Source organism: Centrocercus urophasianus, unplaced genomic scaffold, assembly GCF_019232065.1.
Source record: "Centrocercus urophasianus isolate 14NV4802_14NV808 unplaced genomic scaffold, USGS_Curo_1.0 seq_989, whole genome shotgun sequence".
NCBI classification, from domain to species: Eukaryota; Metazoa; Chordata; class Aves; order Galliformes; family Phasianidae; genus Centrocercus; species Centrocercus urophasianus.
The window spans coordinates 1,664-14,728 of record NW_024885631.1 but is presented as its reverse complement, the minus strand read 5'-3'; the positions used below and the strand labels follow the sequence as shown (position 1 = coordinate 14,728).

Below are 13,065 nucleotides of genomic sequence, written 5' to 3'. Positions count from 1 at the left end.
GTGTGTGTGTGTGTGTGTGTGTCCACAGAGGAATGCTGTGTGCACAGCACAGCAGTATCTGAGATTGTACTCACACTGGAATATTGTACTGAGGTTGGAAGGAGAAATCGTAATCAGTTTCTGTGCTGATGACTTTTAGGATTTGAGTAAGAAATGTGCATGCTGAAACAGCCTGCAAGAGAGGAAGATTATCTGGAATTTCATAGAATCATAAAATGGTTTGGGTTAGAAGGGACCTTTAAGTTTGTCCAACCCAATATATGTGAAAGCTCCACAGATGAAGCACCCAGCATGCAAATAGAAGAAGGGCTGAGATAATGCTTGTGCATTCCTGAGCTGGGGGGATAGAATGCACCTTTACCTTTTTTTTTAGGCCAGCATGGCTGAATCTGAATTTTACATAGCACACTGCTAAGTGTAATAGCTTCTGACAAATGGTTCCAATGACCATCACCACTTTCAGAGTATGAGTATTTTTAGATATTTTCTAGATTCCCTCTTTACACCCCCCACATATTACATTATCTAAGAACTTATAGGTTGGAGCACACTGTATTTATTCATCTTTTTAAGTACTGTGTATAGAGTATGGTGTATGGGGGGGGGGGTGCAGAAAGTGAAAGCTGTTTGAGTTTGCTCTAAGATACTTTGAGAGCAGATCTCAAAGCACAATATGAAACTGCAGGAGTATAGGGAGAAGGAAGCATGGATCCCAGCATCAGTGACCAGAAATCAAAACAGAGACCTCCCACAACAGCCTCAAGCTGAAATGTTGATAAATCAGTGACTAAAATAATAAAGACTTAGTGATGTCTCTGTACCGGTACTCAAACACCACATGCAGTCAGTGCTGGAAAGCTTGAGTCCAGCCATTCTGCAGTTCTTGGTGAAACCAAGTGTTGCTGAAGCCACAGCATAATGCTTGGAGATAAGGATTATTCAGATGCATTTTAGGAGGTGGTGTTAACAGCTCGGTTCTGCATTTGCAGCAATGTCTAATTACCAAAGAGTGTGGTAGATATTTGGAAAACCAAGGGCTTGGATGAAAGACTTCAAGGCTGATAATTCAGTACCTAAAGGGAGCCTACAAACAGGAGGAGAGTCAACTCTTTGAAAGGGTAGATAACAGCAAGACAAGGGGAAATGGTTTTAAGTTGAGGGAGGGAAGATTTAGGTTGGATGTCAGGGGGAAGTTCTTTACTGTGAGAGTGGTGAGGTGCTGGAACAGGCTGCCCAGAGAGGTTGTGGATGCCCTGTCCCTGGAGGTGTTCAAAGGCAGTCTGGATGGGGCCCTGGGCAGCCTGGTCTAGTATTGAATGGGGAGGTTGGTGGCCCTGCATGTGGCAGGGGTGTGGAATTCATGATCCTTGAGGTTCCTTCCAAGCCAGGCCATTCTGTGTGATTCTGTGTGCTTTAACAGGTCAGCCCACAGTGGCTACTTCTGCAGTTCTTGGTACTTAAATTAATGAGCTACAAATACTGGAAAGGTGAAGTAGCTGCTAAGTAATATTCATCTTCATTGTGCATTTACAAGGGGAAATAGTCTCTCCTATAACAGGAGAAGCTGTGCAAGTTACTGGGAAAAAAAAAAAAATCACAAATACAGAAGAAAATTGCTGAAGTAACTGTTAGAAAGGATTTCCATTTAATTAACTACCACACTTAAATACAGAGGCTTGGGTTATAGTGACAGTTTATTGGAAAGTGTAAAATAACAAAATTCTTTTACACTCTCATGCACCGCGGACACACCTCGCTTCAACTGTAACAGTTGGGACTGAGGCACCCTCAAGCGGCTGATGTCGATATTGCAGCTAAAACACCGTTGATGGAGTTTAAATGATCAATAAAACAGATACGAGTCTCTGTCAGCAATGTGAGATGTAAAAAAGCACTCTTGTCCCTTCGGTTTGCATGAACTCTTAAAACCCGAACGGAGAGGTATTGATTGGGATGTGATGAACGGTAAGGGTGCAAACGAGACAAAGACAGGGGAGGAAGAGGGAAGGGAATGGAGTCTCACCTAGAACAAAAAGAAGAAAACAAAACACAACGAAATTGTAATTAAAAATTAAGACAAATATTCCAGATAGCGGAAATACATATATTTTCTGGAACAAAATTGGCAGGTAATGCTATTTACAGAAATTATTTTTAGAAAGGATTTTGCAGATGTAAAGAAGAAACACGTACTGACAACTACACTACTTGCTTTCCGACAGGATTACAGCTCTTTCTCTGGCAAGGTGGGTGGCTCTGAAAAGAGCCTTTGGGTCCAGCAACTCAGGTACGGGAAACGGAGACAGCTTACTTGGAGCTGGTGTACTTGGTGACCGCCTTGGTGCCCTCGGAGACCGCGTGCTTGGCCAGCTCGCCGGGCAGCAGCAGCCGCACGGCCGTCTGGATCTCCCGCGACGTGATGGTCGAGCGCTTGTTGTAGTGCGCCAGGCGCGACGCCTCGCCGGCGATGCGCTCGAAGATGTCGTTGACGAACGAGTTCATGATGCCCATGGCCTTGGACGAGATGCCCGTGTCGGGGTGCACCTGCTTCAGCACCTTGTACACGTAGATCGAGTAGCTCTCCTTGCGGCTCTTCTTGCGCTTCTTGTCGCCCTTTTTCTGGGTCTTGGTGACCGCCTTCTTCGAGCCCTTCTTGGGGGCGGGCGCGGACTTGGCCGGCTCAGGCATAGCGGCAAAAAGAAGTCACACAGCAACAACCACCAACACGAGAACGAAAAGCCGAATGGGAAGGAAGTGGTCGTAGCCCATTTATTTATAGCTCCTCTATGCAAATGAGAAGTATCCCTTTCGCACTCTTTCATTGGTCAGTCCTCGAGAACACCCCTTTCCTCCTTTATAACTGTTTTTGATTGGTTCCAATTCGATTCGCCTTCTCATTGGCTGCCCACAACGGACCCAGACGTCAGCCTATCAGCGCAGAGGTGAGGAGCCTAAGCAAGAGCGTAGCCGAGTTCCGTCGGTCTCTCGCTGTGTTCCTCGCTCGGTTGCGGTCCGAGCCTTAAGCCGCTGCGATGTCTGGCCGCGGGAAGCAGGGCGGGAAGGCGCGCGCCAAGGCCAAGTCGCGCTCGTCGCGGGCCGGGCTGCAGTTCCCCGTGGGCCGCGTGCACCGGCTGCTGCGCAAGGGCAACTACGCGGAGCGGGTGGGCGCCGGCGCCCCGGTGTACCTGGCGGCCGTGCTGGAGTACCTGACGGCCGAGATCCTGGAGCTGGCGGGCAACGCAGCCCGCGACAACAAGAAGACGCGCATTATCCCCCGCCACCTGCAGCTGGCCATCCGCAACGACGAGGAGCTCAACAAGCTGCTGGGCAAGGTCACCATCGCGCAGGGCGGGGTGCTGCCCAACATCCAGGCCGTGCTGCTGCCCAAGAAGACCGACAGCCACAAGGCTAAGGCCAAGTGAGTACCGCAGAGGCAGCACGGTCTGGAGAGAACAACCCAAAGGCTCTTTTCAGAGCCACCCACAGCATCACAGGAGAGCTCAGAAATCCACAATACAGTTGTGCAGGTGTATGAATTACTCGAGCCGTACTTTTTTTTCTTTATGTTTATTATCAATATTATTTGTTGGGTAATAATAGCAACGCTTTCCATGCTTCCGTTAACAAAGTCGTGCCAAAGTGTTCTCCCAAAGGAATTTCTCCCGAGACGCGCCGTTACGCTTTCAGTTCGTATACCGCGCTAAAGGAAACCGATGCGTTCCGGGGGCCACCGTCACCGCCTGTCCCCTCCCCTCCTTCCTCCGTGCCTGTTCCTTTCTTCGACGCGGCCAAAAGCGTCGGGCCCAAGGCGGGGTCTGCGGTGGGTGGGGGAAGGGGCAGCGGGCCGGGCTCCTCGTGGCCAATCCTCGGCCAGGGCGGGCTTTTCCAACAGCAGAAGCTGCTGTTATGTCTCAGCGGGAACAAAAGAGATGGGAGAGCTAGGGGCTGTTATGGCGTCAGTAAGAAAAATCTCACGTCTTCCCCTAACACATAAAAGCTTTTAAAGAGACACTTTAAAAAGGACCAACACAATACATTAGACGTGGCTCAGTAGTAGCTTGCGCCTGGGAAATCCATTACTTTTGTTAAAAAATATATTCTTAAAAAAGTGTCACCCGATTTTTATCAAATCATTATAAAACATTTCTTCACGGTAGTCAAACCAATTACTCGGCAAAAGATACAAAGTCTACACTTCCCTAAAGCCGCCGCGTAATACCGTGCTCGTTAGGTTTCAGTAATCGGAAGGGAAAAGGCAATTGACCTCTGACGACTTACGAATTGCTGGATCCGTGCTGCAGGTTTCTGACGACCTCGGTGCCTCAGCTCCTTTAGGGAAAGTGTGGGTGGCTCTTAAAAGAGCCGTTGGATATCAAAATAGGTAGAGCAGGAACTCTTCAGGGATAACTTACTTCTTCTTGGCTGCCGTCTTCTTTGCCTTGGCTGCCTTGGGTTTGGTCGCCTTGGGCTTGGCAGCTTTGGGCTTCACCGCCTTTGCCTTGGCTGGGCTCTTGGCAGCCTTCTTGGGGCGACCAGCCTTCGCGGCCTTCTTAGGGCTCTTTGCCGCCTTCTTGGTGGCTGCGGCCGCCGGCTTCTTGGCTTTCTTGGGGCTCTTCTTCACCGCCGCCGCCTTCTTGGGCTTCTTGGCAGCAGCCGCGGGCTTCTTGGCCGCCGGCTTCTTAGGCTTGGCAGCAGCCGCTCGCTTCCTAGGAGCCTTCTCCTTCACCTCCCCGGGCTTCTTATTGAGCCGAAAGGAGCCGGAGGCGCCGGTGCCCTTGGTCTGCACCAGGGTGCCCTTGCTGACGAGGCTCTTGAGCCCCAGCTTGATGCGGCTGTTGTTCTTCTCCACGTCGTAGCCGCCGGCGGCCAGCGCCTTCTTGAGCGCGGCGAGGGAGAGCCCCTTGCGCTCCTTGGAGGCGGACACGGCCTTGGTGATCAGCTCGGTGACGCTGGGGCCCGCGGGCTTGCGGGCTTTGGCGCCGCCCGCCGCCTTCTTCGGCTTCTTGGCGGCGGCCTTGGCGCCGGGCGCGGGCGCATCGGGGGCGGCAGCGGGAGCGGTCTCGGACATCGCGGCGGAGTCCTCCGCGGAGCAGGCGAACACAATTGGGCTGGCGCGGGTCAGATGCTCGTATTTTTAGAGAGGAGCCGCGCGGTGATTGGTGCGTTGCTAAGCCCGCCCCGCTTCACGGCCGGGGAGCCCTTCGGTGTGCTCGATTTGTGTTTCTTTGGACTAACAAAAGTGTATTTTCCTCGGAATTTCTGCCACCGAATCGCCCCGTTTCCTCGGTGAGGGAGGAGAAGAGCAGGTACTTGCGTTCGGGAGAGTTTCCAGCTGCAGACACGCGTCCTGAGTTAAAGGAGAGGCGATAAATCCCGTGTGCTGCTGCTGGAGAGACCTCTGAAGAGAGAAACTTTTGTTTTTCATTGCAAATTAAAAATTTTCTTTCTACAGAAATCTTACAGCAACCACTGTATCTTATTCTTTAGAGGGTTTTCTTGCGATTAAAATCGAAATCTGACGATTTAAAGCTATTTTGACAGTTTAAATTGATTTTGAAGAGGAGGAAGTAACACAAACTCCCCTCTCAGCTCTGAATATGGATTAAGAACCGGTTCCTTTGGCCATGTGTTTTACCTCCTAAAACGCTAAACTCTGTTGAAATAGTGTCTCATACCACCTCCTATTACTCCTATTATAGAGCTGTAAACAATTTGTTACTGCCTGTGAATTCATAAAGATGTAGCTGTTTTGTTTTGTCTTCCTGAAATTTCACTAGAGGGTAGGCAAACTTCCCCTGCTGCCTTGTGCTTTTTTCCTTTGTTTGTTTCTCATGTGAATTTCTGTACCAGTTATTAAGTAAATCGATATTTCTTTTTTCCATGTTGTGTTTCTACTTCCAGTAAACAATCTCCCAGTACCCTGTATTACCAAACTGCAGCTTTCTAAACTAAAGCAGCCTTCTAAACTTCTGGTTATATTTAACGATATTACTTTTGTCTCTCTGGTCAGTTAAGATGTGGACGGCCTAATGTAGCTCTTATGTACTTCTGCTCTTACTGCCTAGAAGTATAATCTTGTTGTATTTTCTGTGATAGTTACAAAATTTTAAACAAAATTACTTTAAAAAAAAAAAAACCGACAAAAACAAACAAACCTCTTACACAGACAAAAAATTAAATAAAGCCAGTGCAGTATCTCCTTGTCTCTCTGTAAGGAAAAATGAAAGATAAAATGAACAACAGGAAGGCCCATTTAATGAAAAAAGAAAAGCCCGTTTAATTCTTTCTCCTGCATTTTACAGTCACAGTAAGGAGGAACTGTTTTCTTGACAAGAACCACAGCTCTTTGTGATAACCTGGGTTTCAGTTAGGGGAGTGGTAGGCCATAGTTCATCCCTAAGAACCAGGAAGAATTCAATCAATACTGATGTCTGGTTGGAGGTAATGAAATCTGTTGACAAGAATGGAGCTCTGGAATAATTTTTTCAGCATCTGTACCTGATTATAAAGTATGTTATCTGTTGACTTCAATGGTTACTTAAGAATGACACAAATACTGTAAAATCAACCTTGCCCTCCCATTTTCTTCGACATAACCAGATCCAACATGGAATTTAAACACTGAATTCATGCAGATACTAACAACCATGATTTCAGATTTTATGAACGTATAGTTTTAAGTTAATGCAATCCTCTTTTCTCCTCATTTTTTTTTTTTTATTTATTTACAGCCTCTATGATATCAACACTAAACATGTGTATAATGTGAATAAGTTTGTTTTCCTCAAAATCAGGCTTCATTGAGTACAAAAGTCACAACTAAATGATGTGAAGATTAAATTAGGGAAAAAAAAAAAATCAACAATTTGCATCCTAGAAGAGGAAAACACAAAGCTAATATAAGGTTGCAGGAAAAGTGCATCTGAGTTCTGTGGTGCTGCAGCAGGAAGATGATGGATAGAAGGGTAAATCCAACTGGAGCTTTCAGAATCTTGTTTGTAAAAATTAAGTAACATTAGATATGGACACAAGACTGAAATATATCAGAGCGAATGTGGATACTGAAGAAATATCTTTATGAGCTGTCGAAAGTGAAGTAAAAAAATAAATGTTTTTCTTAACTTGTGCCCATAAATCAGTGAATAAGATGTTGTAGTGACTTGGTTGCATGAGCAGTGCATAGCAGGACTTTGAGGAGATAACGTTTAGCACCTACTGGGACAATTCACTACATATCCAGGCAGAGGAGAAGTGTAGATCACAAGTGACACGCCCATGACAGGAAAACTGTTCCTGCCCACTCTTATTTTGAATTCATATACGTTCACTTCAGCCACCTTTATTTGAGAAGATTTAAATACTCCATCCTTCAGTTGTGGCTCCACAGAGGCCTGATTCACGTTTACTGGTAGCTGAAATGGAAGTGTTTACAATGGTCACCATCCCAATTGGGGGATCCCTCCACTTTTCTCCCGGCATTTGTTACCCTCTTATGTTCTCAATAGAAGCAGCCAATAATATATACAGCAGCATCTGATCTGCAACAGTTGTGGTTTATCACTCTGAAACCAAAGTGACTTCAGAAATTTCAAGACACGGGGATAAGCTCTGCCCTTTCTTTTCTAATAGCTCTTTAGTGAAGGTAGAAAACAACTTTAGCGTGCAGAATTGATACTGGGAACATGTCTTCTCCACATGAAAGAAAAACATGCAGGACCAACGTTTTGGAAAGCTAAGTTGCATTTGACAGTTAGAAAAAGAGTTTTGTCCACAGTCAGAACAGGTAGGGAAGAAGGAACAGAAATACGCAGTCAGGCAAGGCAGAAAGGTGGTGAAGGATTATAAAGAAGGCAAGAATGACAGTTTCAGCTCTAGGTGAGCAAGTCTGAAAGGTAAATAATCTTATTTTTGGCATCATAGGTGTTTCAGTCATCATTCATCACAGAAAGACTTCAACAAGAAAGCACCCTATTGACTCTGGCATGCATTTTGGTTTTCCCAATGAGGAGACCAGAGGGAGGTAGACTTCCTCACTCCCAATGAGGAGACCAGAGGGAGGTAGACTTCCTCACTCATTAAAAGAGGAGGAGAATGACATCAGAATCTCCAGAGATACTCTTGGAGAGAGTAATATCTGCTACATCTGAATGACTTCAGTTTTTCCCACCTTCTGGGCAGTGCAGCAGATCTCAGTACATCACAAACCTGCACAAGATTGCTATCTGAACACTGCAAGTCTCTTCCCTCCAGGTGCCCATCTCTGTCCAACTTTTGCATTTTCGTGTTCAGGCCTCCTGGCGTAAGGAAGGAGAATTGAGCCACGGGATGGTGCAGCACCTGAGAGCTATCAGACATTCCCATCTCTGTCTCAGGACCTGCCAGCACTTGCTCCTCAGAAAATGAGCTTTGGGTTATATTTAGATATACGTGCAACAAAGCAAGGTAACACGGCAGTTACTCTTCTCAAGCAATTTTGTTAGGAAGCGTTTGCATGAGAGCTAATCACACAAACACGGCTAATGGCTCTACCACCAGTGTAGAATGCTCTGATCAGCTCTTTGCAGGCAACTGGAGGAACAGCAGTGGGTGCGCCTGAGCGGTTTGGCCCCTCTCTTTCCTCCAACAACAATTTCCAGAGAGATTTAGGTGAAGGTCCTTACGTGCTGCTTTCCCATGTACATGTTCCCCGGGTACGAGGTGCAAATACTTCCTGCAATGACGATTACACTCTTATTACAATGTTACACCCATGTCTAACTTGTCCTCAGTGACTTCACCCTTATGCAAGTTACAAATGTAATAACTCTTGTGAACAAACCGGCCAGCACAGTTTAACAGCTTTTAACCCTTAGCTAAGCAATTTTAAAGTGGTACCTACAGAACTACAAACTCGTTGAAGTTCTTTGCCTACATAATATCAATGTTGCTGCTGATGTTGTTAAGATTCCTAAATGTAATGAGGCCACCAAGAGCTTTTTAAGTCAGTGTACAGCTAAGCATCTGCAATGGGCAAGACAAGGAGGGTAGTGCAGTGGGTGACTGTCCCTGCAGATTCAGCTTCCTGGAATGTTGCACACTCCTCCTTGTTCTTTTTGGTTTAAGGATGGGGCACTTATTGAGGCCTCCCTTTATCATCATCATGCCGTGTCCTTTTGGAACTGAAAATTTACAAATCTATCCAAATAGATACAGATATGGCAGTAGAAGTTTCTTTTCATGGGGAAGGGAAAACAAGCAGCAAAAAATCTGGAATCAAAGGTTTTCCCTGATGCAATGGGGAGAAAAGATGCACTATGCTCCATACCATAGAGAACTCCCCTGCACACATTTGACTATTTGACACATTTTTACTTTTTTCACAGACAGTCAAGGAAACATCGTATCAGCCAGCTACCAAAGAACAGAATTATCATTGTCTTAAAGTACTTCGGTCTTTTAAAACTAAACTAAGGTATTTGACAAAATGTCTTCTGGACCACCCTGGCATGCTTTGAATGTAGCCACCAGCCAGAGACTGAGAATATCAGGCCTTGAGGCAAGCTGTCTGTGACAGGTAAACAAGATTAACAGAAACTTGAACAATTGTGGCTTCTCCCCAAAATCCTTCCCACGTGGATTGACAGTGCCTCTCTTCCACCCACATTTAATATCAGTGAATGCCACCAAGAAAATGTGCCACCCACTGTCCCTTCAGAGCAGTCTCTCCAGCAGCACTGAAGCCAGACTGCTCTGAGCAGCAAGCAGCCCACACAGAGCAATGCTGAGCAACCCGCTCTTCCACCCCACAACCCCCTGGCATTTCTGCACACTTTCTGCTCTCCACCCTCTTCTACCTGTGTGCCTGTGCTCCCTGTGGTTAAGAGCTGTAAGAGCTGCACTGGTGCTAGTAGGGTACAACATGACCCAGATGCTCCCTCACGTCCGTCCAGAGTTGTGTTTGACAAGTCAAGGGGTGACCTTGAGACCGTACACACATACAGAGCAGGTCCATAGTCCATAAGACATGGCTTAGTGGGCAAGGTGGTGATGGATTGATGGTTGGACTAGATGATCTTTTTCCAACCATAATGATCCTCTGATTTTGAGATCTCTCTGGCTGGAGCCGCCCCAGGTGGCTGATGTGACAAAACATGGGGTGTATTTTTTTGTCATTTTTTTTGTCATGCAGCCAGTGACAGTGGCACCCAAACACAATGCAGTCTGGGCACTTGTAACCACTGAGGGCCGAAACACTGTCACATGCTGTGGTTTACTGAGAAGTGTGGGGGTCAGTCAGGTCCTGACTCCAGATAAGGCTTTGTGTCACCATTCTAGAGCAGGACTATCATCAGGTAGCACCTGGATGCCAGCAACATAGGCTGGCTTTCTTCCATTAGAAATCAGCTAAATGATTTTGAAGAGGTATTCAGTGCTATGATGTAGCTTATGTTTTACAGCCTGTGCTTCCCAGCTGTGCAAGCCATGTGCTGCTGCCAGAGGGGCACAATCCCTGGTTAGGAGATCACCCAGACTAATAGGAACACCAGTAGGAAGGGCTGGAGCTCCTATATTCCCACAGCTAGCAAATGAGAGCAGACGCTGAGTGCTTCTGCTGTCAGACTGTTAGGAACTCAGGAATAGGGCATCATAGGCAGTTAAGGATATGTGCACAGGGCATGTTTGAGGCCCAGTATGTTGTGATTTCCTATATTTTGCCTGCAACATAGTGTATGCACACTAGTCTGAAAAAGTCAAATGTATTAGGCTTAAATCTTTTGCCTTCATGACACAGGGCTTTTCTAGTGGGATGTTTTGTTTTTCTTTCTGTTTTTAACACTGAAAAAGCAGTGAAATTTTGGCTGATTTATACATGAAATGAGGAGCAGAATAACAAGCCTCACTTGCATACTGAGTTTAGAAGTCAGTAACACTTAACATTTGGCCTAAAGAGCAGCAAACAGGTCCAGCATTAAGCAGGTTGGAGCGGGAATCAGCCATCTCCAGCTGTATGGAGGCAGTAAGCAAAGAAAAGCCAGCTGGGTTTTTGGATTTACCCAAATTACAATAGGAGGCACCTGAAAGGAAGGGAGCATGGTCACAACATCACACAGCTGTTGAGAAGAGGATCTGCTGATCATCGGAGTGATTCCTATGGTAAGTGTTCAGATTTAATGCATGTTCATTTCAATAAGCATCTTCTGGTGGGAGGAGGTAGGGATGGGGGGTGCAGGAAGAGAGAGAAAGAAAAAAAAGACAAAAATAATTTAAGCTAAATAGTGATACCAAATCCTAAGGTAGATGTTTAGTTGCTGCTTGTTCTATTAATTCTTTGGAAGAAAAAGGCCTTGGTATGCTTGAGTGTACAGAAAGGATTGCAAGGGTTCCTGCTGTAAGCTGCATCAGTGCATGAGGCCAGAAACATTTATTTGCATTTGATACTAAGGTAAGGAATAATAATAATAATAATAATAATAAATGGAGGAGGAGAGGGTTCTTGTACTTAAAACCAATTAATTTTGAGTTTATTATCTTTTTTGTTTACAAGATGTGCTTGTTCTTTTAACATGGTGATTCTTGAAAATTATTTTAGCTCTGTGCTTTTGTCTTTTCCTTCCTTCTGGGTTGACAGTTATTGCCTGATGCTGAGGGAGACACTTGCTCATGCTCCTTAACTTCAGTATTGCGTACTTGCAAGGAATAGAGGAAGAACACAGGGCTTAAAGGTGGAACGTGATTCTGCAGATGGTGGCCTCAGCCTGAAGTGGGAGAAATGAATGGGCAAGGTGAAGAAGGCAGCCTTGAGATTCTGCTGTCCTTTGTCATGGATTCTAGATAGAGACTGATGTTCACAGCACTGTGTCAACTGAGTCATTCACATTAAATTTTCCTCTGATCCAATACCCCATTGTTGACAGAGGCCATGAAAAAAAGTACAGTAATTGATATCACATCAAAATGATCTGTTAGCTCCTGGTGGTTTTTTGGATAGGTACTTCCCAAGCCAGAGACCCTCAAGTGGATTTTTCTCTCACCTTCATTGACCACTTTGGGTCTTAGCATCTTTCATTTCTCATGCTTCAGGATGTGATTTAGCATGACAAGTAACAAAAGGCTCAAGCACAGCAATGGTGAGGGTGGGAGATGGGCAAATGGGAGACTGGTATGTATACATACTACATGGAGTATATCCCTTTGATCAAGGAGGGTCCCAATTATATGTATTTAAGTGTCTAGTCTGTGTGCTGCAATACCTGGAAAACACTACTTCTATGATGCAGATAAAGTGGGATAAAGTAGCAATGAGCACAGTGAGTGAGCTTTCCTTATGGTTGAAGAAATTGAGGAGAATATGCCGAAAGGGGAGGGAATGACAAGGACAGAGAAAAATCAGAAGCCTTCAGGACCCAACAGAGAAATTCTTTACATAAAATATGCAAGCTACAAGATGCTGGGGAAAATGATTTCACCATTATATTTTTAGATCTCGTCACTCGCACAGACCTTTCCTCTTGGAGTTACTACAACTGAGCAAGAACTAAATGACAGCATGAGTGAAAGAAGGGCTTGCTAGGGTTCATGAATACCTCCCTGAGCCTTTCATTTTGGTGGGTGTTCCTCGGTCTCTGTGTACTGATATGTGCATCATGGTTGCAGTCACACTCTCCATATTGGAACAGTGCTGATCTCACAGCTGCACTGGGGCCTTGAGCTACAAAAAGGAGCCTGGTGAGGGCAACCAGCAGACACTGAGGTAGGCTTTACCTGTTGTGATGGTTGATTTTCAGTGTCATGAAGTTGCATCAGAGCAACAGAGAAATGTTGTCACTGGCATTGTACACTGGCAAAAGGAAATCATGGAGGAAAAAAAAGTGCTCATCCAGTCAGAATGATGTCAGATCTTTGTAGCCATGGAGGCACCTCACATATGTGCACAGCTGAAGTAGCCACCTTTGCTGCCCATTTGATATGCATGACTAACTTTCATCCAATTAGTAACAGTGATCCTAGAATGACATAAAATCTTTTCAAACATGACCAGAATGCCTGTGACTCAATCTTAAACAACACTTCAGACACAGGAAATAA

At 45.6% G+C, this 13,065-nt stretch overlaps 3 protein-coding genes and 1 long non-coding RNA gene across 5 annotated transcripts; 2 read left to right on the top strand and 2 right to left on the bottom strand.

Annotated features, from left to right (window-relative positions):
• Positions 1-1,676: 1,676 nt before the first annotated feature.
• Positions 1,677-3,038, bottom strand: LOC122171819 (histone H2B 1/2/3/4/6). Of its 2 annotated transcripts, XM_042839592.1 has the most exons (2): positions 2,312-3,036; positions 1,677-2,023 (listed from the first exon to the last, which is right to left on the bottom strand). In XM_042839592.1, exons 1-2 carry the CDS (start codon positions 2,686-2,688, stop codon positions 2,020-2,022), a joined length of 381 nt encoding a protein of 126 aa, XP_042695526.1. In that variant the 5' UTR covers positions 2,689-3,036; the 3' UTR covers positions 1,677-2,019. The 2 variants fall into 2 exon arrangements, with proteins under 2 accessions (XP_042695526.1, XP_042695527.1); XM_042839593.1 differs by lacking the exon at positions 1,677-2,023 and having other exon boundaries at positions 2,091-3,038.
• LOC122171818 (histone H2A-IV) lies at positions 2,932-3,540 on the top strand. The gene has a single exon (XM_042839591.1). It carries the CDS (start codon positions 3,033-3,035, stop codon positions 3,420-3,422), a length of 390 nt encoding a protein of 129 aa, XP_042695525.1. The 5' UTR covers positions 2,932-3,032; the 3' UTR covers positions 3,423-3,540.
• A 20-nt stretch (positions 3,541-3,560) lies between these two features.
• LOC122171817 (histone H1.01) lies at positions 3,561-5,068 on the bottom strand. Its single transcript, XM_042839590.1, has one exon. The coding sequence runs from the start codon at positions 5,066-5,068 to the stop codon at positions 4,409-4,411; it is 660 nt and encodes a 219-aa protein (XP_042695524.1). The 3' UTR covers positions 3,561-4,408.
• Positions 5,069-5,185: 117 nt separating this feature from the next.
• LOC122171820 lies at positions 5,186-11,830 on the top strand. Its single transcript, XR_006172107.1, has 2 exons — positions 5,186-11,133; positions 11,609-11,830. It is a non-coding gene; the product is annotated as an uncharacterized LOC122171820 (long non-coding RNA).
• Positions 11,831-13,065: the final 1,235 nt, after the last annotated feature.

Excerpts from the sequence above, each read along its gene's own strand:
- LOC122171817 (XM_042839590.1), bottom strand. The coding sequence starts at position 5,068 with ATGTCCGAGACCGCTCCCGCTGCCGCCCCCGATGCGCCCGCGCCCGGC.
- LOC122171819 (XM_042839593.1), bottom strand. The coding sequence starts at position 2,688 with ATGCCTGAGCCGGCCAAGTCCGCGCCCGCCCCCAAGAAGGGCTCGAAG.
- LOC122171818 (XM_042839591.1), top strand. The coding sequence starts at position 3,033 with ATGTCTGGCCGCGGGAAGCAGGGCGGGAAGGCGCGCGCCAAGGCCAAG.